The 27,888-nt window shown below is 43.4% G+C and overlaps 1 protein-coding gene across 5 annotated transcripts in view; it reads right to left on the bottom strand.

Annotated features, from left to right (window-relative positions):
* Window positions 1–27,888, bottom strand: part of myt1lb (myelin transcription factor 1-like, b) — a 110,328-nt gene that overhangs the window by 27,255 nt on the left and 55,185 nt on the right. For 3 of the 5 annotated variants that reach the window (XM_030126570.1, XM_030126571.1, XM_030126569.1), the window contains exons 5-10: window positions 14,071–14,516; window positions 10,125–11,306; window positions 6,602–6,736; window positions 3,812–3,902; window positions 1,692–1,799; window positions 671–897 (exon numbers count right to left, since the gene is read on the bottom strand). In XM_030126570.1, the coding sequence (XP_029982430.1) occupies window positions 671–897; window positions 1,692–1,799; window positions 3,812–3,902; window positions 6,602–6,736; window positions 10,125–11,306; window positions 14,071–14,516 (2,189 nt within the window). Of the gene's footprint in view, window positions 1–670; window positions 898–1,691; window positions 1,800–3,811; window positions 3,903–6,601; window positions 6,737–10,124; window positions 11,307–14,070; window positions 14,517–17,717; window positions 18,303–20,618; window positions 21,419–27,888 lie in introns of those variants that run through there. The other 2 variants (XM_030126568.1, XM_030126572.1) reach the window with 2 other exon arrangements.

Raw genomic sequence — 27,888 nt, forward strand, 5'->3', positions numbered from 1 at the left:
GCCAATGACATTTAGCTGAGTGTACCTACTGTCCACAAAAGTGAAGAAATGCTCTATTACATATTGAGAATTTAAAGGTTCAGTGTGTAGTGAGTGAAAATAAGAACTGTATATTTGTTACATTAAATTAAGACCATTATATCGACAAAGACAGTGCGTCCACACAACAAAGTCCACAATTATGGACCTCTAGGTTTCTACAATATGACACATTGGATTTCCTGTTTTGTTTTCTATTTTAGTGAATAGAGTCCATCATAAAAGCTCCATAACCATCACATACTATTTTTTATGAGGTAAAATCCTCTTAACTAATAAGCTCAAATGGACAAACCAAACGCTGAGTGTGATGAGGACTTTAACTGGCCACCACAGAGGAGGGGGCGGTTATTGTAATTTCAGTTCAGTTTCACCACTAGATGCCACTACTACACACTGAACCTTTGAGAACTAACTCTTTCAGTCTACTATCTACTGAGCTATGTTAAACCAAATAAAGGTAGCAGATGAAGGTTCTGTATAATGATTGGTAACATAAAAAAGAATTAAGTGTAAGAAATGCAACTGTTGTGTGTTTGACATTCGAAAAGGCAAATTCAGTGTAAGCCTAAAAACTGAAATATCTAGTGAATGTGAACGCGGCTGCATTCATCTTGTTGTATAACTGTACCATCATATCCTTTGGGGGAGGTGTCCCGCTGGCCGTGAACTTTGGGTGCGATGGCCCGTTTCCCGTACACCTGGTGGTTGTTACTACCATCAAAGGCGCTGTAGTCAAAGCTGGTCTTGGAGTACTTCTCCAACTCCTTGGCCAGGTTGGAGCGGGGCGTGCTGGTGGAAACATTGTTCTTGTAACCATACTGTGGATAGTCCAGTTGTTTGACAAAGCACATAGGCCTGGAAAATAAATGACGAGGGGGTGGAAGTTGGACCGAGGCATTCAACATTGCCCAGGGGGAGGATAGGGAACTTGGGTTTGGTTAAAAAAAATGGGCAGATGCAGGGAGGAGTCAGGCTGTTATGGTAGAATTCCAGATTATTTGAGGAATATGGAGGATGATGCTGGTTGATGGAGGGGTGATTTAGGGTGCACAGCATCTTTTATATATTCCACAGTGTAAATATTCCCTCCTCTTGCTTTAGAAAACATGACAAATATTTTTCATGCCTAGTCAATAAAAACAGGCAAAATTGAATCTACGCATTTCTTTTATTACACTTGCAAAGTTTTGATATGCTTTTATCATTTGATATGCATTTATAGTCTCAATCTAAGACCAGGAAGAAATGAAACGTAAGATCTTGCACTGTTGATGCTGAGCTAGATATAAATATAAAATTTACAATTACTTATGACTTTTCATCAGAGCAGTTGTGACTATCAAAGAAACTCATTCAAAAAGCTCTGCCTTCCCTGTGATAAATGAGGCCAATTTTGTTAAAATCTAATAAAGCGATTTGCTTTCACAGCAATGAACATGCAGTCTCTTGGAAGTATTCTCAGGGGACAAAAGAACATAAACATAAAACAAAACCGGAAGTTCTCAACTCTCAATAGTGATACAGAATTCAAGGGAAAAAAATGAACAGGACAACCAATTTGAAAAGCATCTCACTGCATGTATTCAGCTACCTCCAATTAAGATTTTAATGTCAGCAATACAGATGGAAAAAAAGAGAGCAGATACTACCTTAATACTCGGTCAGAGGCCTGGTTCGACTTGGGGCCATCGCAGGTCTGATGCTTCTCCTGGGCTTTGGCCAGCTTCTCGGCTGCAGCGATGGGACAACCTGACAGACTGAAGTGAGAGAATAATATAAGCCCTACAGTGGAGACATGCGCCTAAGACATATGTTGAAAGAAGTTATTACACACAAGGCACCTTCTATAAAACATTCGCTTTTTTAGAATGCTTATCGGCCTGTGATCCATGCAAGGAAACAGAGAATGTCCATCCATCTATCAGCTGATCAACCTGATCGAGGACTAGAAAGTATGTCTGTGTAGGTTCTCATTTGCCCAGGTCATCATTCTTCTTGGTTCAACTGGACTGGTTTAAAAAAAGAGCTAAACCAGTCCAGTTGAACTGAAAAGACCTACCACTAGAAAGTATCTTTTTACATGCACATAGGGCTGGGTGATAAAACGACAACGATATGAACATACAATGTACAACGTCCGACGTACAACAGAGGCATAGAAGCCGGGAGTCAGATGTTCAGAGCATGTTGTTTCACTTTCAGTTTACGCCAGTTACGGCGCGCCTGCAGACCTAAATTCAGAGGTACGCACAGATTGCCAGACAGGGGGCTGCAGTCCGTGCCCACTGCAATACTAATACATGCAAACCATACGGCCTCAAACTGAAATGTACGATGCTTATAAGATGGGGGTCAATAAATCTTTAGATTGGGGGGCTGGGGGGAGATGAATAAAACGGGGGAATAATACATAACAGTTGTAAGAGGGAGGGAATTCTCATAAGTATCATGACGTATGTATCTCTATATCTCTCTCTCTTTCCCCTTCTGATCTAATTTATGAGTTACGGAAAATTTAGGCTTGACAAAAACAGTGATGTGACTTATATCGTGACACATATTGATGTCATCTGATATGAAAAAAAATTATCGTGATATGATTTTTTTCCATATCGCCCAGCCCTACATGCACAATCATTCACTTTTATGGCTTCTAACATGTTAAGTAACCACACAGTTGGTAACAGCTTGCATGTTTCTGGTTGAATGGCTTAAAATAATTCTCAGAATAGATATTCCCATATTGATGCGTGTGCATTTTTATGTGAATTTTGTCTCCTTCAAACACATGCTGACAAGATGGACACATACACTTGGGATCTACACCTACAGCATGTTCGGATAGAATTTAGTGCTGCAAAACTTCCTCCTGACAACTAACTGACCAAATGTGACAAAAGTTCATGTTGTTATCCTTAACCCCTATTATTCTCCATCCATTCTGTCAACTGCAGTGTGTCGGGGCACAGTGAAAAAATGATCTTTGACAATGGCCTCAAGCCAGTATAGAGTTGTGTTCATGAGCACCTGTCATCACACGTGCATGAATGTGTGCATGCCCGTGCAGGGGGTGACAGTGTGCATCACTTAGGGGGGGTGGGGTGGGTGTGAGGTAGTACGAGGACGTTTTCTTGTAAAAGTGAAAGTTTATGGTGCGTGTCTATTTTGCGCTGCAGCCGTGTCACCAAGCCCAGCATGGAGGCATTGTGGTCCTCCCAGGTCTGTACCTCTCCTGTCACCCTGGCTGAGTGGCAGAAAGGTGCTAATGGCTGCTGCTATGCCTGACTCCCTAAGCATCTGCTGTGGGTGACACTCCTCTTTCACTGTCACCTCGCCCCGTCTGACAGCAGCGGCAAGAGCGCCCTGCTATTTCCGTTTCTCCCTCCGAACCTGCACCTGATAGATGCCATTTTTCGCCAGGAGCTGATAAATGATTTATGCTGTGGAAGGTGTGAATTGCTGCATTCTGATCAGCACCACAGTCAAGCCGAGGCACCGTTAAGAAGCAAAATTTCTTTAATTATTTCATTCTACCCTACCTTGTCACCCAATGACTAAATTTAACCACACACAAAAAATAATGTGCTGGCAGGAAAAAAAATCCAATGATTTCAACAGGAACCAAACCAAAAAAATGAGGTGAAAGAAATAATAAGAATGATGAAAAGAGAACAATACCTCATAAAATGGAAAACCAAAGTCCCAAATAGAAAAACAGGGTGATGCAACAGGGACAGTGCCTTTTTCATACAGGCAGGCTGTCACTTACCTTCTGTGGGAGTTTCTGTTGCTATTGACATGGCCGCGTCCCGTGCAGCCAGGCGTAGGACACTTAAGAACATTCTCATACATAGCCACAACTTCGTACAGACATGAGATAGGAGTGAAAGACAGGACAGGGAAGGTTAGCAGCTCCTTACAATCACACATGAGCTCTATTAGTGTGTGAGGAGCTTGGCATTATAAACATCATTAAGAGATGAGCCCGTGTGAACCCAAATGACCTCTTCTTCATTTTAATGAACACTAGTTTGAAAGGGCAGGCGAGGTTTCCCACCATATTGCTTCCACTTATCCAGCCCTTTCAAATTAGTATTCATGGAATAGGGACAGTCATGAATAAAAAGATGTCATTTAAGTTTAACAGGACAAAGCCAGCAAGACTCAGAAATGGAGGAAATTTTGGGCATGCAGAGAGCACAGCAACCAACAGCTAGCAATCATGCAAAACACACGCCTTGAAATCAATGGGAAAAGCAGACAGATGGAATACAGCTCCTTGATAGAGTGAGCTTTGTTATCATCTGCACATTGTTAGGGAGGAGAGTGTAGTCTTCAATACCATTTACCATTAAAACAGTCCATAACTGTCTCAGATCCCCTTGGCAACCAGCCAATTAGATTAATGATCTATGGATGTCCGAGAGGAGCCGTCGGAGCACTGCAGGCGGGGGCATGGGGAAGGGTCGTCTCGACACCAGTGGCGTGCAGGGCCAAACCCCATCGGCGTCAGCTTCATCATTATCACCCCCTTAAACTTTAACCCCTCATCATCCTCCTTCCCTTACATACTAATTGGTGTTCGGTGCAGGTAATTGGACAAAGCCTACCACCTCAACACGCCACAAGCCAATACATTATGCATGTCCAAGTTTTGCCCTGTCCTCTGCACGGCGACAGGCATGAAATTAAAGCAGAGGACCTGATTCAGTGTTCAGGCAATCACGAAGCAATGTGATTCCAAATGCCTTGTATGTTACAAAGGTAAGTCATTTTAAAGGCAAAAACAAGCATCCCCGTGCAAAGTGATTTTAATGTTTTACAAAAAAAAGAGCTACAATGAGCAAACGGGAAAGGGAATTAATGAATTTGGGATATAATTTAATCATCATTCTTCACATTTCCCAAGGAACGGTCTGGCTGCACTGTGTGATTTCCCAATTAAATGAAGCCACTGCATTAATAATACATTGTCCATTCAGTACAGCAAATGTGTTATTAGGGGAGAGAGATTTGCCCATAGCTGAGTGCACCCTGCAGGCAGTCACATGTGTGACATGTACTCATCTTTACGTTTGTTCTGGTGCAGCAAGGAGTGCGTCTCTGGAGATTAGTGACCGCATATTGACAGTAACATGGAACTGGCTGCTCTGGGGCTGACAATTCAGAGACCTACTGATAACTCATGTCACCCAAATCAGGTCACCTTTTAACGGCAACAAGACAGGATGAGTGTTACGAGTGTCCCTTTGAGGTCAGGAAAGGAGAGGACTTTTTGGCGATTCAGAGCATCTAGTGCACCACTCTTGATATCATTTCCACCAAAAAGTCAGCCGATCAACATGAGTGAGGAACAGGAGGAGTGACGCAGACATCATATTCCAGAAATCTCCAGTGACAATCAATTCAAGCCTTTTCCAAATTCCATTTTGGGGTTCGTGCTCCCAGTCAAGGTCAATGGCTTTTGAGACATTTCACATTTCTGGGAGACGAGTACATCTCAGGTTAGGGACCTCTGTGAACGGAGCTCTGCGGAACATGAGTCGTCTGTGACACTGCTGGTCTTTACAAGCCTGGCTTTAATGGTAACTAATTTCTTTGCCATTATTAAAACCCTCTTTTATTTTGATTGCAGTCTGGGCCATGGCAGATCATAACCCGATTTTCACGCTGCGGTTAATGAAACGTGTAAAGGGGCTTTTATTGAGAAGTTTGCACAAGGTGAATGAGACTAAATAGCCGGGGTGAAATCTCTAAAGGGAAAACTCACTATTCATTCAAGGCTAATGTTTATTGCCACTTCACTTGATCCGTGGCTTTGAGATATGATACTGCCTTTCTATTCAACAGAGTTTAATTGAGCAAAGAATACAAATAAATGAATGGGGTTCACGACATGGCTGACTGAAGCAAGATTAGTGTTATCAAGGTCTCTGTGCATTTTCAAGTTTTGCCAAAAATTAAATGCAAGATTCAATTAAAAGCCATGCAAATTAAGGGAATACACATCCATGACATTTCAACTTTCTCTCATTTGTCACACATGCACTATACAAAGAACAATCCAAAGGAGCATGCAGCTCATATATCCCACCAAAATAATGAAAGCAACATTGGGGGACTGGATTATCATACACTTTCAGTCACTGTCAGTCAGTCCAGTGCAGGAGAAAGTCTCATGCAGTCAAGTAAACCAGTGATTGACAGCTCTTGACCATCCCACCAATCGCTGCTTTGCCACAATTTGCACATCACCAAAACCTCTTTTCCCAAATCATCAACACGGCACACTAGACAGGCAATCAGCAAGCAAAATCACGGCCCCATGCAAAAGGTCAGGAGAGAAGTGCAGCTGCAACCCATCTGACCCCTCACTGTACACCCCCGCTGAAATATCAAACACAATCCAACAAGTACACAGTGCACGGAATGAGCCAGACGCAGCAGCGGCCGCAGGAAACATGCTGATTCCTGAACATCAAAAGAATATGAAGGCCACAGGTCTGGTAAATAAGCCAAAGCGATGTTTGGCTGACTGGTGTGTGACTGAAATGCTTACTTTCAGGTGGCACCCTGTCTTTGTGCGGACAGCCCGACAGGCTCCGGTGGTGAGGGTACAAGCCTGTCACATGACCCGTGCCATCGCAGCCCGGCGTTGGACATCGACTTTCTTTCTTGTCTGCCCGTGAAGCATCTGCGAGCAAGAGGTCACATGGAGGTGATCATACATGACAAGACAGTTTCAAAGCCATGACTGCTGTGAAGAGTCATCAAGCTAGCATGATTCTGTTACCATGGCAGCCACATAATGGGTGGAGTGAGTAAACAGGATTTGGAAAGTGGAGATGTTGCAGAACACACTTTCACATAGCCTTTGGTATCAGCATTCAAAATGGACTTCTTTATTTATATGCAAGTATGTTGCTTATTTGAAATAATACAGTTAAGACTGACAAGGATGCAGATGCAATAACTGGCTTCCTGACAGATCTTTTGATCATCAAGTTTGTTTACTGCTATGAAATTGTGGAAATGTGTGAAATATTCACTAATGTTTGTGACCTTCAACATCAAGTGTTTCATCTTCCAGTTTACAGTTTACATTCAATTAAGGATTCATCATACCTCTATTCATTACCCTCACATGACACCTTTTAACTGAGTTTGGCAATGAAGGTCTAAAAAGGGTGCGCACACACACATTAAAACAAAAACAAAACACACACACACCGGATGAGATTGTCTTTCCCTTCCCCAAAACTCAGCTCTCCTATTTCTTCCAAACCCAGGTCAGATATGGTTTCCACCAAAAAGCAGCGGTGCCAGGCTATGCCAACTGGCAGCGTTTCTCAAGTGCTAAAACACTTTGACTCTCAAACAAGGTCAAGGATTTTTCTTACAGTGAGCAAGCAATGGCTCTTGTGGAATGCAGTTCACGTTACCATCTTAAACAAAAACATGAAAAGAAGAAACGTTCCAAAATTAGCCAATAATGAACTTTGAAAGCTTTATACAGAACATGAGTGATGTATCAGACAGTACAATCAATTTGGTGTAATTTGAGAGTCAGTGGTAGTATCATTTGTGGAGAAGAATATCAAGGAGGGGCAGTTATTGCATGTCACAGAAAGAGAAAACAGTGATTAAAGCTTTACTGGCCTTTGTAACCAGTATGGAGAAGCATACATTTGAAATGTAACAGGTTACAGATAATTATCATTCATTCATTCATTATCGGAACCTGCTCTATCCTCACTAAGGTCAGTGGGGTCGCTGGAGCCTCTCCCAGCTACTTATAGGCGAAGGAAGGGTACACCCTGGACATATTGCCAGTTCATCGCAGGGCTGACATATAGAGACAAACAACCATTCTCACATTCACACCTATGGGCAGTTTAGATTAACCAATTAACCTATCAGTGCATGTCTTTGGATGATGGACAGATAATTACTTAAGCAGTAAAAATGTAATAAGTAATATAACTATTTTAGTACTCCAAAGTAAAGTCACTTACATTATGTTACATTAGACTGGCTTTTGACTATTTTTGTAACACGTTTCAAAGTAGGCAATAAAGCTTGAAGTCCTAAAAACCTACTTTTAAACCTACAAACTCTTCAGAGTAATGTTAGGGTGGTGTGTTGAATGAGTTCATAAGGAAAATACTGCTGAATTTTAACCTCTGAAAGTTGTCTGGTGATTCGTCCTCCTTTCCTGGCATGTTTGACTGTTACATTTTACACACAACCTCCTACCCAAAAGAATATATTTGGATGTTAACCCTTTATACTCACCAGTGTTTTGATCAGGCGCTTTAATTGCATATCTTTCTCAGTAACTGTCAGTGATACCCATTACATTTATTGCATAATTTATTGCTTATATGGGTACATCACACACAAGTAACTAGTAACTTAGTAGTTCAACTAAACTAATGCACAAGAGGTTGTAGAGAAAGAGCACAGACTGAAAGGTTGTATGGGGCACACCTACTTGTGCATTTACAAGTGAGTCACCAAATGAAATCCCACATCTCATTCATCAGGAAAAAGCACCTCATTATCCTCAGTGGCCGCCATCTATCTATGTCAGGTTAGGACATATGAGTTTAGTACAATATTGCTATGTCATGTCTGGCTCTTCTGTCTGGCACCAGTGCAATAAAGGCAGGCAAATTTCATGTTGATAAAGAACTTGGTCTGCATGTAAAATGTGGCTTCTTAATAATGGCTTCTTTTGAGCCACATTATTACATTGACTGTTAGGGTTTGAACAGTATGTTGGAAATAATTCTCCATTTCCACACGCACGAGGGCTCACGTACACATACATGACAGCCGTGCATTCTGCCTGCCACGCTTCCATTGCAGAGAGTAGAAGCAGCCAAGTGGAAGGCATATTAGAAAGCAGGGGATATTGATTGTGGCTGGGGACGGTCCGCGCTTTGCATAGCAAATGGCCCCCATTACCATACCATCTCTGGATAATTAATGTGCAGTCAGTGGGCCTGTCGTTCGTTATCGGTCATTCTGATACTGTTCAATTTTCATCTCAGCCTTGTGCTTCTCTTAGGAAGCCGGGCTCTTCTCCGAACCCCTCCTCCTCAAAATGCTCTGTTTTATAAATCACACACAGGAACCCTGGTCAACGAGTGTCTGCTACTATCTTGCCCGAGGAAAGATGTTATCGTGACGCAACTGTCTCGCGTCCTCTCATTATTCCAACATTAGCCAGACACAGGGGCCACGGAAGGCTCTTGAAATTAACATTTGTGTGGCATTTAAGTCTCAATATATACCTGCTGTGAGTTGTGTGGCATTTAAGGTGTAATATCACCCTGCGGTGAATTAGCATGCTCTTATTTGTTGTTCTCATCTGATATCTTCCTTATGGGGGAAATAATTGAAACCAGGTCTGAATGTTGTTCTAAAGGACATGATCAGAGGAATAATTAGGAGTTAATAAATGGAGCTTCTAATCAGACCACTGGAAATGCCATTGCAATGTTTCATAGGGAACATTTAAGGTACAAACACCACACGTATTTGTCAATAGGTGAATAATAGGATGAGAGGACAATAAAAAAAGTGAAATCTTTCTTGTTGCCTACAGAATGAATCCATTCTAAAGGCAGAAGGTCTCTGTTTTGTAGCTTCTTCTCCCAACTGCTTGCGTAGGTTTAAAAATAGGCAGCTTTACCCCAAGCTGCATCGCAGGGATGAGATTTGCGGTCCTAACAGGCCGTGCAGATTGCCATTACTTATGCCTGACAAGCCTACCCTCTGATGTTTCCATGCTGGCCTATTTTAACAACATAAGCTGCTGCTGCCGCTCCCGCTGCTACCGAGATGCGAATTTCCAAATTGGCTGAAAAAGCTTGTCCTGGGGTTATGGTAAGGTTCCCAGAATGCATGTGGGCTGTCTAGTCTCCGGTTCAGGATAGATAGAATACAGAGCCAAACACTGGCACACAAACATTTTACCTGAGCTTGTTAAATGAGGTAAACATGTCTGCATGTCTGGTTTCCAATGGAAGCCTGATGTGCATCTGAGCGTGTCCATGTTTGAAAGCTCCACTCACCTTTATGGTAGAAAGGCTTCTTCATACCATCAGGAAGCCGGGCTTTACGCTCTACACCGTAGCCGTGCCGTGGACCGTGGTCTTCATGGCTATACCTCACCCCGTCTCTCCTGGCAGCCTCGGCCGCCATTTTATCCCGCATTGCCTTGGCACGTTCTGACTCTAGTGCAATTGCCTTCTCCAACAGGGACAAGTTGCCCTTAGTCATGTCAAACACCTCTTCCGATCGGTCTGACGTCACTGAAGCAGTATCCTCATCGAAGTCTCTGTGGTTGGAGTGATATCGGTCGTCCTGTGCACAACTGGAGAAGGTCTTGGAGCGTGGGCTCAGCTGCTCCTCGAGCTTCATGAGATTGTCCATATCTGAATAGTTCCTATCAAGCGTCCGCCTGTCGTCCTGGCTATGCTGGTAATTCCCATAGCCTAGATGCTGGGGCTGTTGACTGGCATCCTCACATGAGAAATGATGTTGCTGGGGTGGCCCATTTCGGTCGGCAGACTTTGTTTCACTTAATTTGCGAGCCAGGTCAAAACATTGGTTCCGTAGGCACTCCAGACTGCTTAGACACACTTCCTCATCACTGTTTTCTATTTGTCCGTTACTGGTGGTCTTAATCTGTCCATTACCACCAATGTGTGCATTTCCCCCACTGTGGGAACAGTCATTCTCCAGTCCGTTTTCACCTGTGTGGTCCTCGTATTCCTGCCCGTCCATATTGTCGGACAGTACGGCACCATGACCTTGTGCCAGCAGTTTCAGAGAGTCCACTGTCTCCCTGACTACATCGCTGTCAACGTCCAAACTCAGATCACTTCTCTGCGACTCATCCCCCTCTTCTTCTTCCTCTTCTTCTTCCTCTTCTTCCTCCTCCTCCTCCTCTTCTTCCTCTTCATCTTCCTCCTCTTCTTCCTCTTCCTCTTCTTCTTCATCCTCGTCATCTTCATCCTCTGCACTGTGTGAGGAATTGCTGTTCATCTCAGATTCTGTCATGGCCCGGTTGGCGGCGTCTTCCGCAATCTTTCCCAAGTTGAGCAGGGACTTGGCCACGAGTTCATCGTAGTTCTCATACTCATCATTGTTGTTGTCGTCCTTCTCCGACGTCAGGCCAGATTTGCCATTGCCGCCGCCACCTCCACCACCATCACCCTCACCCCCCTCACCACTGCTCATCTGATCGTCCTCTGTAGGAAAGAAAGAACAAATGTCTTGTAATTTCATTTCCGTCATTCTATTTTACTGGTAAATCAGATTTCTGGGCTTGGTCCATCTAAATTGGATAAGGAACTCTTTGCTTCCCCTAATAATTTACTTTGAGAGTCTTAACAGCAGCTTGTGTTCTGAATTGTGAATCAGCACAGGAAGTTAAATTTAGCAGTTTGGGAAAGTTCCAGAGAAAGATGCTCTGGTAAATGTTACTTTATTAAACCAGGGACTGCATCTTTGGCACAACTCATTTTTGCTCTAATTTCCTGGATTTCTGAAAAAAAAAAAAAAAAAAAAATTCACAGGTTGTATGATGAATAGTATTACTGAAAAATTCTGTATATAGTTGCAAATGAGATAACATTTTCAGCACTATAAATCAAAACAGTGTGTATGGTGTTCCATCTCCAACAAGATGAACCCCAGTCAGTCGCTATTCATGGTTTGGTAGTAAAGTTCTTTTTTTCATTCAATCATCAGTATCTTTAGAATTCCTTTCACTGCCTAATTGATTCTGACAGGCTGCAAAAGGTTACTGAACCTCTTCTGTCAGTAATTTCAAGCACTCACTCCTGGAGCACTTCCAATCCTCTGCTTTCACATTTCCGCCCTGAGCCGCCAAGAGCACATCGCTCACATTGGCATCACATTTGCCACTTACATTCCTACAGAGAAAATGAACCCAAAGGCCCACGCAAAGAAATAATAAGTAAGACTTCCACCTCTGAAGAAGACTAATAATAGTCCTATTACTGGTACTACTACTAATAATAACAATAATAATAACAATACATTGGAGCATAACTACAAGTAATGAAATGTTAATTAGAATATCTGTTACCTCAGTATACACAATTGTTCAAACTCACCTTTGAGATAGACACACAAAGAGAAATACAATATTATCTGATGGCTTAGACTACACTAACCTCTACGCACACAGGTGAATTAACACTCATACTGGCTTCCACTTGCACAAATGCACACATTCGCTCACACTCCAATCTAATGAGAGCAACACAATATTGGTGCTTGGGGGGTGAGGGCTTTAGAGCGAGAAGAGGGAACAGTCACGAATGACCAGGCACATATTTTGACAGTGGAAGGCTTCTTACAGCAACCTCCTGCACCAGGGGTTTAATTTTTGATGGTATGAAACATGGCACAGGAAAGCAATTTGAAGAGCAATCAAGGTACACAAAAGGGATATGGAAGCGAAACAGATTAAGGGAAGGAACAGAGAGACTGCCCTGCCCTGAATTGGCTTTGGATTAGCTACAGAGATGTGCATGCCACCGAGAAACACAGAGAGGCTCCAGAAAGTCACCTCTATTACATATTGCCTCATTCACCCCAAGACAGCAGTGCTGAGGTGGGGAACGTGGGGATGAGGCATGTGGAAAGATTTTGCTTTTCTTGGGTAAATGTTGTTGATGTCCTATTCCACTGAAGAAAATGCACAGTGAATGATGGGAAGGATTTGAAGACTTCATCAAGATACTGAACACCTGACAGTGGTAACAACCCATACTGTGTCTGCTGCATTGCACTTATTAAAAATACATGATAATCAGCCACTACCCATAGGAAGACAAGCTGTTGACAGACTAAAGAGACAGTGGCAACAGTCCACTGTCTCAGTGTTAAGGCTAAGGCCTGGGCTGTGGGCTCTAATGAACACCAGTCTGCAGAGATGTTTTCACATGTCGGCAAGAAAATAGGAGCACAGCCTGCTGTGAAGCCACATCAACACTTTGGGTGGGTAGAGCTATGCGCCAAACAGGGTTAACACACTCCTCTCTCAGAGCTTCACTCTTAATTGGACTTGAAGGCACTGTCAGGTCCAATCGTGATGCGGGGGTGCAAAGCAGAATCTGCTGGAGAGAAACCTGCCAAATCTGGTATTGGGCACGTCAGGGGGGAAAAGGAGATAACATATGGGGCAGGAGCTTCTCAAATCCCAGTCCCAAAACTACATGGTATTTCTGCAACACATCTTTGAGAAGGCCATAATTAAAGAAATGCTTTGATTGTCAGCAGCTCTAATATTGTTGTGATTTACATTTTGATTAGATTCTTTTGTACTGAAAAAGATTAGTTTGTCACTTACTTGACTTTTACAATTCTTTCTGTCGCTTGAGTTTTGGCAATTTAAACTCTGATATTTCTGAAAATGGTATTATGGAGAAGGTTAAAACATTTCAGTGGGGAATAATTGCAAAGGAGGATTCTGCTTATTTTGGGCATCAATTTAGATAATTTCCCTGTAATTAAAAATATTTAGAAAATGGCTCTCGACAGAAAAAAATAAAACAAGGAAGAATTTGTTTGCTCATGTTTGCTGCAAATGTAGCCTCTGGTGGAGTTAAGTTACTGTAGTTATCTGGTGCTTTGAGACTGAGTACATGACCAAGTGAAATGTGCAAATGAATGAATAAATTAATAAACAATATCAAAGGAAAAAACAATCACTGTAGGAATAATACATTTATATTTTCACCACAGCTGGAATTTCAATGTTGTTACAGATCTTTCATCTCAGTCCAATGCAGAACACTGTGGATGTTTGAACATAAGCTCCAACTGTCCCAAACTACTGGTTTCAGTCCATCACATACAGAAATAGAAACAACCAGTAACCTAATGTCACATGCAACAAATCAGTGTTGGACAGGCCTTTTTAGTGCATTTGGTGCATATAGTCATATTAATTAGTACAATGTGATGAGAAAAGGGTCTCACCTTGCTCTTGACTCTGTTCTCCTTCCTCCTCCTCCCCCTCTTCATAGTCAACCTCCTCCACTGCTTCCTCCTCCTCCTCAACCCTGTCCTCATCACCCTCTTCTTCCTCCTCTTGCTCCACCTCAACATCCTCTTCCTCCTCTTCCTCCTCCTCTCCGTCCCCTCTTTCAACCTCCCCTTCTTCCTGTTCCATTTGCTCCACGTTGTAGTCCATGTAGCCTTCCACCTCCTCTTCTTCCTCCTCCACTTCTCCCTCTTCCTCCTCTATCGCTCCTTCCTCCTCCTCTTCTTCCCTGTCGTCCATCTCCTCCGTTCCATCTGTCTCGTAGCACTCCTCCATTGTGGAGTTGTCCATGTCATCTAGGTAGGTGCTCCTCTTAGGGGAGCTTTCCAGGGTTTGTCTGTCTAGACTCTTTCTCTTCTTGGCCAGAGGGCAGCCGTACACACTGCAGAGGAGAGATAACAGGGCACCCATTAGCCGTTAGCCTCACCTGGCCATAAATGCTACCGCTCATTTGCTCTCAGGCATCTGTGTTGGGCTTCTGTAGTTTACAAACTGCATTTGGAATGAAACAAAGACTAACTCTGTTTCTGCAAGGAAAGCAATGTCTCTTAAATTCCTCTGGTGGGAAAAATATCAAACTTTGTTTAACCAACCTTAATTAGACATGTACTCATTAACTATTGAGCAATTATAATAAAATGCTCCATTTCTTCTAGAAAACAGTTAAAAGGGATAAAATCTCTATCTTTGAAGCAAACAAAGCAGAAGAATCTGTTTATTTTCACATTCATTTATGTTCAGGTAACATCAATTTGTTCTCCAGGCAAAAGAAAATCACTGTGCATGCTCCGCAAACACTTTGTTCCAGACTGATATGCCCTTGTTTTGACGTGAAACGAGTGCAGCAAAACACAAGTGCTCACTGGGAATTGACTGTAAGGGGGAAAAGACAACCTGTAGTCTGATTAATTGAATCTTGCCGAGGCACCTCGGGTTTTAATGTATTCTCTGGCTCCCCTCGGCAGCAAGGGGACAGATCCTAATCTGATAATCTGATAATCTGTGTATTCGCTCAGGCTATTGATCACAGGGGCTTAATCCATTTCACTCATCAAACCTCTGTGAGCCCCGAGCTGCTACCTGGCCCCCAACGTGAGCTGCAACTGTGTGACTTCAGAACCTTTTGCTGCTACTCGTACATTTATGTATAAGTGTGTGTGCATGTGTGTGGCACTTTTGAACAAAAGTACCACACACCTTCAGAATAATGATGAGTTCTGCTGAGTGTTTTGGTCATCAAATAAACCGTCTGTCCAGGCTGAAGTGTAAGAGAGCTAAACACGCTTTTGGGCATGTTCACTCGGCTGTGAAATATCCCTGGCTCCTATTTTTACAACCTCTGGATGTTTCCCCGGCCCCGCACTACTTAGAGTAAGACCTGATGTGAATGAATGGCATGAGGCGTTGTGAGAGAGTAAGAAAGTGTTAGTTGTTAGTCAGCATGTGCTCCTTTTGTGATGGCGCTGTTATACCGAATGCTTATCGCAGTAGTTAGCAGGTAATGGTCTATTGTAGGATGGTGGATTGCAGCCTCAGAAATCCATTTTTGCTCCCTCTTTTTCTCTGTTTTTAATGTCACTTTGTCCTACAGTCTAATATCCTATCCAACCTGCTCTTTCTCTCTCTCTTTTGCGCTCTTGCTCGCTCTCTCTGTTCAGTCTCGGACGTCCATCAGTCAGTCAGGGTCCAGTCAGCTGGCAGGCTCAATCTCGCTCAACCCAGGGAATCCTTAATGGTCTGACCCCCTGCACCCCCCGCAAACCAAGGGCCTCATTTCATTAATCTAAGCCCACGTGGAAACTCATTCCCTGCCTGACAGCCAGACCTCTCCCCCAGGGCAGTGAGAGGGTCTGCGGGACAGTGAGGGAGGGGGGGTTACGCTGCAGCACTGTGATCAATAGTGCTTGTGACCAAACATCTCAAAAGCACATTAAAATGCCACTCATCCTGGCCCCTCCGTTCCAGGGCCCTCTCCAAATAAATCAAGGGCTGGTCCCAGCAGGTTAGTGGCTGCCAAGGCAGGCGGGCTGGCAGGAGAGGAGGATAGGTGTAGGGGGGAGTGGGGAGGGAACTTAGAGAGGGGGGGTGGAAATGGTGTGGGAATGGCACATAGATTTCACTTGCTCTTCTCCCTCACTGTCTTCTGGTCCTCTCTACCTTTATCTTAACATTAAGGCAGCATTTGATTCACAGTGGAGCACTGTTGCTGACAGGTATTAATACGACAACACATGAATCACTCTAAAGAGAAAAAAGTTGTTATATTGCTGTAATTGCTTTGCAACATCAGCTAATGGATAGCAAATAAAAAATGCTTGGCTATGTATTTTTTCCCAAAAGGAGTCAAGTGCACTTCATTGTTTTGGGTCAGGATTGTACAAACAAATAGGCCATTTGATAGCGGAGAGTGAACATGCTTTAAAACCTGACTAGGCTAAAAGTTCCTCCTACGGTGCCTCATCAGCCCTCACAGATCTGGCTCCGGTTTAAAAGCTCCTGTTCATTTAAAGCATCTGCAGAGCGTCTTATGTAAATGACTTAATCACACTTGTGTTAAGAGATGGTGCATCCAGAACAACTCAGGTCTCAGGTGTCCTCTCGTCCCTGAGCTGTCAGGTTGTTGTGACACTATAAGAGGTGTGTTTGCCCCAACGCTTCTAAGCCTGACGATGACTAAGCCACAGGAAGCCTCCACAGCTCCGCCATCCCACGTTCCCTGGCTCTGTCACTGTGTGACCTTGGCTACAACATTCGTCATCACAAGCTGCATCCCACTCACTGAGCTTAGCAATTAAAATTCCAGAAATAATTAGGTGGCATTTAAATGAAAAAGAAAGGACATTCTGCAAGCATTGTGTAGAGAGAAGATGGAGAAGAGAAAATAATCTAGTAGTCAAAGTTTCCCTTTGCTTTGTCCCCTGGCAGAATCACAAAATCCTCCAAGAGGAGTATGCAGTATGAGAGGTAGCAATCAAAGGAGAAAAGAGCTTCAGATCACAAAAAGACCACTTCATATTTTATGGAGTGGGCATCCTCAGCATTATAAGATGGAACAAATTCTATTACAGTGTGAACAAGTGGCCCTTTAATCCTGAAAAACCTTCTGGAAATGTTACAGCGAGGGCCCCCATTTCTGGAGCCATTAATGTGAGGCGGGAGAGTGGAGAGGCAGGAGAAAGAGAGCTCCCGTTTGGCTAATTTCGGGCGACAGTTGAGCGACTGCTGGAATGCGACAGCATTCCACGGTGCCTTTATTACCAGTCATATTAGCGGCTGTTCTCAGCAGGGGCAAAAGCTTTAGCCAGTCATTAGCATCACACGCTATTTGTCTCCCTGACACAGGGATGGGGATGCTGTTGCCTCTTCCTCTGCTTCTCCTCACTGGTGTATTTTTTCTCCTTCTTCTTGACTCCCTTCTCACTATCTCCTCCTGTCAGACAGCATTCTCACCTCATATTTCCTCTCTCTGCCTCTCTTCTCACCCATCACAACCTCACCTGCTCCTCTTCCTACCATACATCTCAGTATATATTTCCTCAATCCTTCTCTCACAGCAATTTCTCTATACATTTCCACCACTTACTCTTTTCACCCTTTTTCCCATTTTCTCCTATGTATCCATCAACCTCAGCTCACTGTTGTCTCCGATTCTCTCAACAGAGCAGAGTATAGCTGGTGGGAATGCACCACCTCTGGTTGTGCCCCCTATCCAGCAGGAGGATCTATAGACACGTGTGGCAGAGCCCCGTCTCCATGGTGATACCCTCCAGAAATCCATGAGGGATTCGCCATCCTCACAGCCAGCCAGTGAGGAAAATGAGAAAGAAAGACAGGCAGGGAGAGAAAATGAGAGGTAGGGGAGACAAAATAGAGGCTATAGGAGTGAGACAGACAGGAAAATGTATGTTTCTGGGCATGTTTGCATGGGTGTATATACTGAACCTCTTTTGTCTGCACACAAAATTGGGAAATATATAGTAGAAGAAGACTTGAGAAGAAAAGGAGAGATGTGTGTGCGTGTGTGGTGTGCGTGTGTGAAAGAGGAGAGAGGATCATTTCAGAGCTGTCAGGCTTCTCCCGCTAGCAGGGGAGAACAAAAGACAGTGTCTTGGTGCAGGAGGCTCATCGCATGGCAGACGCTGCAATTTGGGGCGTTTTCTGACGGCTCAGGCTCTAGCTCACATATCAGCTGCTATGGCTCATTCACACGCATGCACACACGCAGCAGAATGATAGTCAGTTTGTCCTAAAACTCATAAAATATTACTTCATAGCCATGGTGTCGAAATAATCCTCAGTGTCAGTGAAACTCATATGTTACTGAGCCTTTCTGTGCTCAAATGACGTGTCCACTTGGAATTCCATAAAATTGTTATTAATAAAAGCAACATTTCAGTATAATCTTCTCATGTTTCTCTATGTTTGCAAGAACAACAAAGTAGTAATGGCACGTTCGGCTGCAAGTGCAGTGGTGAAGTAGCTACAAGGCATCAACACCCACCAGACATGCTGTTCAGCTCACCAGTCCAATAAGTCTGTTGTTGTCCATTCATTGTTTCAGTCCTTGCATTTGTAGCCTGCAGGTAATAAACCCAGGCGCAACTTTAGTCAAATTCTATGCCACTTTGCACTTGACTCTTAAATCCTGCACTTCTTTTTTTGTGTGCCACTGCTGGTGTCCTTACACCTCTCTGTCTGTCTAGCTTCTTCCTTATCCTGAACACCGCGAGAGCCTTGGAGCTCGCAGTGAGTCCGTCAGCCACGACATGAATATAATACAGTACTGTGGCAAGCAATGACTGTAGTGGGCATCTCACAAGAGCCAAGGAACATCTTCCTACAACTCATCCTCTCTCCCTGAACCCTTCCAAGATCTCAGCTGCTTCTCTTCAGCTCCTTTTGTCTCCTTATCTGCCAACTAGCAAACCTCTCGCTGGGAGGAAAACGCCTCCTCAGAGACTGTTTCTGCACCACTCTTATACCTTTCCCATCAAGGGGCTGCAGTGTATGTGCTGAGGAATATGGGGAGCAGTAGGCCAGTTGGGACTGAGCTGAGATCATTAAAGATGAGATGAGATAGGTCAGGGCTGCTCAGGTGGTGGGTCACTTTGTTTTTCACTGCTGCATGAGATGAAATGCCAAAAAGCTTTTGTAGAATCAGAAGATTTAAAAGTTGACGGTGACAACATTTAGAAGACTAATACAGCAGACAGAAAAACTGTCAATTACACATTCATCATAGAATCAATTATCATTTTAATGAACAGGAAAAAAATCAAGCGCATTGCCTACATTTCTGATTATATATGTGGAAATGCTTGAACAGAAAAGAGTCAAAATAGAAAGAACTGGGCTTGATCTGTTAGAGGTCTGTCATTTAACATGAGTAGAACAAAATGGCTTAGATGCTGTGTCTAAACCTTGTAATGATAGGAAATTGTACTTTGTATTATTATATAAAATGATTTGGTAATGAATGTAATCATGAAATATTCTGATTAAATTTACACCGTGTATATAAGACAGACGGTAAATACCACTGTAGACAGACATATACCTGATAATAAGCAATTACAGTGTAAACACACTGCAATCATCTAGTATGCTAAATCATTATGCACTTATGTTTCTAGCCTCTTTGTATTAACTATATTTTGAGGGCTGGGATTTTCAGATGGATCTGGTATCACATTGGTATGTGTATATTGCAAACCATTTTGCATAATTTCGTCGTGTAAGTCTTGAGCAGGGAAGCTCATCGGGCAGGAGATTCTGGGGTTGTAATGCGGCAATCTGTCATTCTGCAGCTAAATTCACTCCTGGATTAGCCAGGTAAGGAGTCTCTCCACCAGTGTAATGACTTCAATCAATCACTTCAACTCAGAGACACACACACAGACACCAGCTAGTTAGCTGCTAGCCCAGCAGCCATCTTGGAAAAGGAATTCCTTCCTGGAGCTTGTACTTTTGTCTAAGTAAGCCACAGTGGAGGCAGTCACAGAAGCTGTTTATTTGGATGAGCAGAAATAGACAAGCTGATGTTAATGAATAGTAAAACAGGCTAAATTAGATTGGGAGCAGAGTGCAAGTCATGCTTGTTTTATTCATTCGTTTTAGCCTTTGGTATTTATATGGAATAATTTATTGCTACTGTATCTAGTCAAAAATTGTAAACAAAAAGACTGTATGCCTGACGCGTGTGCCTTTCCTGTGCTGCATTGTGATTCCCACAATGCGTCATGTTGCCCCGGCCAGCAGAGGAGGAGGGCTTTTTGATTGATGTAATTTAGTTGGCAGCCGCACTGAGGGGCGGGCTGGCCGCGGGTTGTGGGGGGCTGGGATCAAGGAGGGGTAGTGGGGGGGTTCAGGGGTTAGGGGTCATGATGTGCCCAGCCTGGAGCTGGCCCTAAGCAGCTGCCCGCCTCCTCTCCCACCCCCTCCTCCCCCTTCATGCCCATGTCCCCCTGGCACGCTCCGCACTCACCGCACATGATCTGTTATTCCGTTTGATGTCTTTCCTCGGGGAGGCGGTTGGAAAAAAAAGAAAAAGAAAAAAGAGGAGGATAAAAAAAAGCATAAACACCACCTGTTTATCTGACACTGGGTAATGTCGGAAAGGTAGTTTTGCAGGCTTGTCATAATATGCACAGGAGGCAAATAAGGGAAAAAAAATTACAAAGGGAAAAATAAACAAATGGCATCAGAGGAGAAGGCGTGACGAGGGAAGTCGCATGTGCATGCCACTGTAAATTTGGCCGCTCTGGCTTTGAAATGCTTTCAAAGTGCGTTTTAACTTGCATTAGAGGTTTATGTGAGGACAGAATATGCAGCAGGAAAGAAAACTGAAAAGTAAAAAAAATAAACCTGCAACATGGAACAGATAATAGAATAGCTATTATGGTATAGTTGAATTATACATTACTGATTGTAGCCATTGAAGACAAGCACCAATCTCTGTCCAGCTAAATCATACTGCTGAAATGATAACAATGGCATCACAGCCAAGCTGAAATGAACCCCAAGGCTCCACATGCAGTCTAAAGTGTATAAGCTAATGACAGAGCTGACAGATCCAACCAACTCTGTTCTTTTCACCCTCAGCCCACACTGCCTTTTTGGTGATATAAAGCTTTCCCATTAAATATGGAAATTTCCGTTTCGGTGACAGATACTTCACAGAGGGGGGTTGATGGCAGAGACGGTGTTTTTTTGGAAGGGGAAGTGGCAGATTTTGATTAATGCGACCTTATCTGGTTCTGCACATGGAAGCAGAGGGGTTGCTGAGCTTGGCGGGGGTGGATGGCTGCCTGTTCTCTTCTTCTTTTTCCAGGCCTGTTTCTCTTCTCTATTTGAAATGCTTTCACTCACTTGCTCTTCATTTCTGTTCCTGCTTTCTCTACATTTTCACCCTTTGTGGTTAATGCACTCATCCTCCATCTCTACTATAATTTAAGCTATGGTTTAATGCCTTGTAGACACTCTTCTGATAATTCTGTCTGATTTTCTTCTTCACCCTCTGAACCCGCTTCACCTCAAAGTCTCTTCATCTCTCTATCCCTGCTTGCTTTCCCTACACCGCTAAGACACATCCCTGCTTCTGTTCAAACTGCTCATCTCAGTGCTGCTCCATCCTATCTTCAATTTCCATTTCCTCTCCTCTTCTACCCAGCACAGAGTGAGGTGCAGTGGTGCCTCTCTCCCTGTCGCTCCATCACCACCTGGCCCAGTTCCAATGCTTTTAGTGAGAGCTATCTGTCAAGCTATGAATAATACAGGCCCAAGGCTGACGTTAGCTTGCTAGCTAGCTACGTGGAATCCAAATGAGGTCTACAGCAGGAAGAGAGCACTTGACTTTTAGCTCGGTACTGCGCTCTCGCTACCAAGACAGGCAATTACTCAGCCCACAGCCCCAGCTGCAGTTGTGGCAATCATAAACGCAACCCTTCGCATCCCCGTCACACACACAACACAGGCACACATACTTTGCATGTATGAGCAGACCTACATACACCTCCAAGTAACACCAGAATTGGGAATGCACACAGACACAAACTTTGTTACAACTTTGTTGTCAAATGTGACAGAAAAACTACATTGTGCTTCCTAGAATTGAAACTTTGCACATCAGAAAAATAAAGGAATATCTCAAAATACTTATGACTGTAAATTCCTGGCAGATAATGATGAAATTGGGATGGATTACAAAAGGAATAGTGTCAGTCTACAAGATATGTAACCTCTGTAAGAAAGTGAAGGAATGTTCCTTTAAAAAAGTTGTACCTGTTTTTCTTGGGCACATTGGTTTGAGAAATTTTTCTCTGAAACAACATAAATGCAAAAGAAAAATTAAAATGCACAATATGTTGAGAGGCAAAGATAAAGTTAGACAGCATTAAAACAAATCTTTCTATCTTACTGATATGAGTCAATATTTATGACACAACCTAAGCAAGAATCTGTTAATCAACAGTGCAGTTACTTCATCATCTCTTATCTGTTGATTAGGAGGAGACACATCGTCCACCTTTATCGCACTTGTTCCACGGTTACGGTAGAAGGCAGAGAGGACTATCACATGTATCGCGCATATGACACATGTATGGTCGTGTAATTAGCTTTGCACTGAAGCGTTCTTAGGTGACAGTGCTAACCCATCCATCATTGCTTCTAATCATTCTTTGGTGGAGTGTGGGATGTAATTGCAGAGTGCTAGGCAACGACAGGCTTCACAGGTAAAAATAGTCATGCAGGATGAGAGACTTCTGCATGTGTTTGGCATGTGTGGTTTGTGTGAAAGGTGTGCACATGTAGGTGAGAGAATGCGTACGTGGCTGTGGGTATGTGTGTATGCATGCCTGCGTGTACTGTGGTAATGAGATCTAGTTAGTGATGCTCCAGAGTGTCTTATTAACAAATAATAACAGCACTCCTTTGTTTTTTACCTCTCCTCCCATCTATTATTCACACCTCACAGATTTACTCATGATTCATTTATAGGAGCATCTTGTGCAACCTAGAAACTAAATGTCACCCAAAACATCATTGTCAGATGGAGCTGTGTCTATGAGCATGTGTATATTATTTCTGTGCATAAACTGCACTTGTGTATGTTTTCTTTCTCAGTAGAAATAAGTAGAGGTGTGTCCACCTCAAAATTCCCCTGAATTAGATAAACAGTATTCACAGAAATAGTCTGACTGATGTATCAAGCCTGTAAAAAAATATGACTTGCAATCTAGCTCCATCTGTACATGCACACACAAGTGTGAATGATAGAGTGCCATTGAAATAGATGAGTTGGATCTTGCCGGATCAGTAACGAGGGCTGTAGTGAGGCCATTCTGCCATTCAACCCCCCTGTTGTGAAAGCAGCATGACGCCCTGTGTACTTTAGCTGGATTCTCTTTCCGCTGAAATTGCCAGGTTGGAGAGAGGCACTCAGCTGGGAATGCTGCTCTACATGTGAAGTAGGTTGTATGTGTGTGAGGGCTTAGGATGTGTGTGTGCTGCTTGTATGTCTACATTTGTGTCAGCGAGCATTAAGGGAGACTACGTAGGTGTGAATGTACGTGTGAATGTGTGTGTGTCAGCAAGCTGCCCTTTGCCTCTCTCCCCTCTCTCTCCAGGTGAAGAGCCTGTTCTGAAGGCTCTGCTCCAGTCGAGGGCCCTTGAAGCCAGGCTGGCAGCACTTTACCCAGATAGAGGTAAACCTACAGTACACCATCTGTCTTAGCAGCAAACACTTAGCAGACCATCAGACTGCAGCCACAAGTGGTTCAACACCAGCGGGCAGCAATGCCCTACTCTGCACAGCATATCCCTGTCCGCATTAACACACAGGATGTAATTTCTGCCGTCTGGGGTCTCTCAATCAAAACAAAAGTTGTGGTTGTACAGTGGCATGGGTTCAAGGGAGTTGTTTCACTCTGGCAGAAGTTATGTTTACAGATGGGCTAACCTTTTAAACCTTTAATCACATGACACATACGTTGTGTGATGCACATTTCTTGGTATTTTAAGTCATTAATCAAACAGCTGCCAGTAATGTTAGTAACAATGACAAACAATGAAAGACAACCAATAAAATGGGCGATACAATGATATTCACGTAATCGTTTTTATATATTTTAATGCACAAATGTTAAACAGTATATTAAAATTTTAACTAGTTATTTAGAGTGTTGTTTCACCGGGTACTTTAAATATGCCTGCAAACAATTGTTTCATCACTGACCCATTGCAACTTGCCATCTCTCTCTTTCTCTCTCTCTCTCTCCTGCATTTCCTGTCTATCTCCACTATGACTATCAAAATGAACTGGAAAGGCCAAAAAATAGCTTAAAAAAACAATCCATTGTCCATTTTGTATTGTGACCTCAGTGGAAGGTGTCCGTCAGATACTTTTTTCCCTGACAATGTGTACACACTAACAATCTGTCACTCTTCGTGCCCACTTCCAGCTGTTGTTGAGCTGCAGATATCCTGAGACTTATTGTGGTACTCTGCTGGTTGCTTGCTGCTCTCATATCAGTCTGAGTGCTTTGAGAGCATGACATAGTAGAGAGAGCGGAGATGACTGTGTGCATGTGTGTGTGTGCGTGTGAGGGAGAAAATAGCATCCCAACTGTAGAGATGGCATTTAAGTGTCTCTCCCTTTGCACTCCAATAGTACTGCAGACCCATTACCTTAGTGCGCGTGTATGTGGGTGTTTGTGCGTCTCCCAGCATCCGCGTGTGCTTGTGTGTGGCTACAAATGTATTTCCAAGCTATTCCTCCAATCATCTCCAAGCTCCCATGCGACTCACCCCTCTACCTTTCTGTTCTGATCCTTTTCTCATTCATCATGCCTCTCTTCCTGTCCTCTTGCCAGAGGTCTTTGCTAAGGTGTAATTTAGCTCCTGCTGTTCTCTAATTTCTGCCTTAGTCAGGAGGGGCGTGGCTGGCCCCCTGACACCATGGATACAATCTGTCAATCATTTCCCACAGCCAGGAAATTGCGTTCAAAGTGAGAGTAATTATTGAGTCTGCCCTGTGTGGGCTGAATTGAACGCCCTCTCCGTTGGCACAGAAAGAAATATGGATTCAGAGGCAAGGCCAGGCGGATTTGCGAGGCTTTTATTGTTGTAAAGAACAAGGTGAGGGCTCTCTTCATCTCACCTTTTGTCTCATCTAATCTCTTTGCTTTTCTTCTGCATCTGTCTTCATTCCACTGTCCTTCCTCTAATGATATATTTTTATATAAATGTACTGATACTCTAAAATATCTGCTCTATGTACCATTTTCATCATCATCAAACCTTCAATCAAACTCTGCTCCACCATCCTAATTTCGGCTCTCGTATCTCGTCTCTGCTCTACTCTACTGTATTTTTACCAGGATAAAAAAAAAAAAAAAAAAAAAAAATCCATTCACTTTACCATTTACCACATCAGGTTCTGTGATATTATGGGTACAGGCACTCAGTTTTACTATCTCACATATGCCAAGCCAAGTAGTGGGGCACTGGTGCTGTAGAGACACAGCAACACCCTGAAAGATCAGGAGACAAAGGAAGTCTACTTAACATAAAAATGCTCAGTGAGCCACTGTTACATTTTGTTTCTTAAAATCCTTGAAAACCTAAAATCAAAACCGATGAACTAACGGGAATGTTGTAACAGTTTCTCTGCTTTCACTCTCTTGGTTAAATTATTGAAACCTACTTCAGAAAACACTTCAGTGCCCGGTCACCTCACTGTTCCACAGAAAAATGTTGATTCATTTTCATGTTTCCTTTTTATTCCAGCAGCCACTTACCTCTGTGTATTGGTATATTGCTAACTAAATGTTATAATTCTTGGGATGCTGGAATGGAATTTCAACCACAAAACAAACCCGAGCAAGGACATCAATTTCCAGGATGCCTTGCACCAACATTTGCTTATAATATCCCTTGCCATTTCAAATTAACGTCAGCCACAGTTGCTTGTTGACAGTGCCTCAGTCAATCACCTATATCAACACTGACTAAATGCAGCGTACTGCCAAGCGAGCCTTGTTACAACAGCCAACACCATGAACGACCTATTAACCTTTATTCATGAGCTGAAGTCAGAATTAAAACGCCGCCTCTTTCCTTTAGCTGAGTGACTTAACTACTGACCCTGTACCCTTTATGTTGGACGCTTATTGTCGTCATGTTACATTAACTGGCATGGGCGCACCATTCTGTGTGTGCAGATCTAGCCTCTAGCCTCTGACTATGAACAAGTAGAGTCCTCATTAACTGTGATTTGTCGAAGGCCAGGATTAAACTTAATCTATATATAGTTCAATATGTAGATTTCTATAACTGTCTTAGGAAAATATGCCCTTAGAGAAGCTTTTCAAACTCAGGGGTGGGGTGGTGTTATGAATTGTGCAACCAGATTATATTATAGTACTAAAATTTCCTATCAACATGCGTACAAATGCAGCTAATCCATGACCGTAGACATGTAATTGATGGTAGCTTACACTATGCACACACACACACACACACACACACACACATGCAAAACACACCACCACTATAGATAACTATGAACCTACCCTAACCCCCATGTGTGGATGTCTACAGAGTCTTATGGCATTTGCAGGGCCTCTGAGGGTATTCAAACATTCAAAGGCTGCGTGTGAAGCAGAGAGAGAGAGAGAGGTGGAGGATACGGATGGTGCGCCGGCGTCTAAAGGCGAGGGGGAGAAAAAGGAAGGGGAAGCTAATTAACATATTAATGACCCCACCTTCCTACAGCTTCTGTCGGATAGTCCAAACACTTTGATAACTATGCAAATGAGAGCTGCACCATCTGAAGAGGGAATTAGCGCTGCCAGAGACAGCCGAGAGAGATGGGAGGGGTAGAGTGAAAAAGGAAGGAAGGAAGGAAGGATGGAAGGAAGGAAGGGAGAAAAAGAGCATGAACAGGAGAGGGTATTAGGGGGGAAAAGGGAGCGAAGGAGGATAAACAGGGTGGGAAGGAAAAGAGAAGAGGAGAGGAGGGGTGAAATGAGGAAACAGGAGAAAGGAGAGAGCAAAGACAGAGCGAGATGGGAGGGAGTCTCAGGCGCGCTGATGAACTGATATCCTCATGTTTGTTTTAGTTGTCTTTAATTATCTGCTGTGCACAGTGGGCAAATGTGTGCATGTGAGTGTGTGTGTAGTATTAGACAGAGAGGCGGTGATAAAGAGTGAGGGGGAAAAGAATCTTTCTTTTTCTTCTCGCGCTCTCCAGCTCTCAGATCAATATGCCAGTGCCCATCAGCCCTGCAGTGGTGTGCAGAATGGCTGCGGAGGCTCAGGCCAGCAGGCATACAGGCTCAGCGGTGGGGGCTGAGGTGGGCCGCTCAGAGTAACGACCCAGAGCAGACAAGGGCAAGTAATTATAACACAGACAGATCTCTCTCGTTCTATCATGGAAGAGAATGGCGAGTAATAAGGATGAGGGAGAGCACCATGGGAGAGCAAGTGTTCACATGTGTGTAAGACAAAGGGAATGGGAGAGAGAGAGAGAGAGAGAGAGTCAGCATGTGAATGTGTGAGGATGTTGGAGACACCTTGTGTGAACAGCCAAATCAGGGATTCACCGACACGCTCATCACGTTCCACAATTACGTTGAATAATTAAAACGTTTCATTAACTTGATCATTTCCTGTTCGGCCATGTTTCAGCGGTGACACCGGCAATTACAGTCGGGGCCAGTGCTGTACGCCTCTCTCATTGGGCCAGTGGGCGA

The sequence above is a fragment of the Sphaeramia orbicularis genome, chromosome 22 (genome assembly GCF_902148855.1).
Source record: "Sphaeramia orbicularis chromosome 22, fSphaOr1.1, whole genome shotgun sequence".
In the NCBI taxonomy this organism is placed as follows: domain Eukaryota; kingdom Metazoa; phylum Chordata; class Actinopteri; order Kurtiformes; family Apogonidae; genus Sphaeramia; species Sphaeramia orbicularis.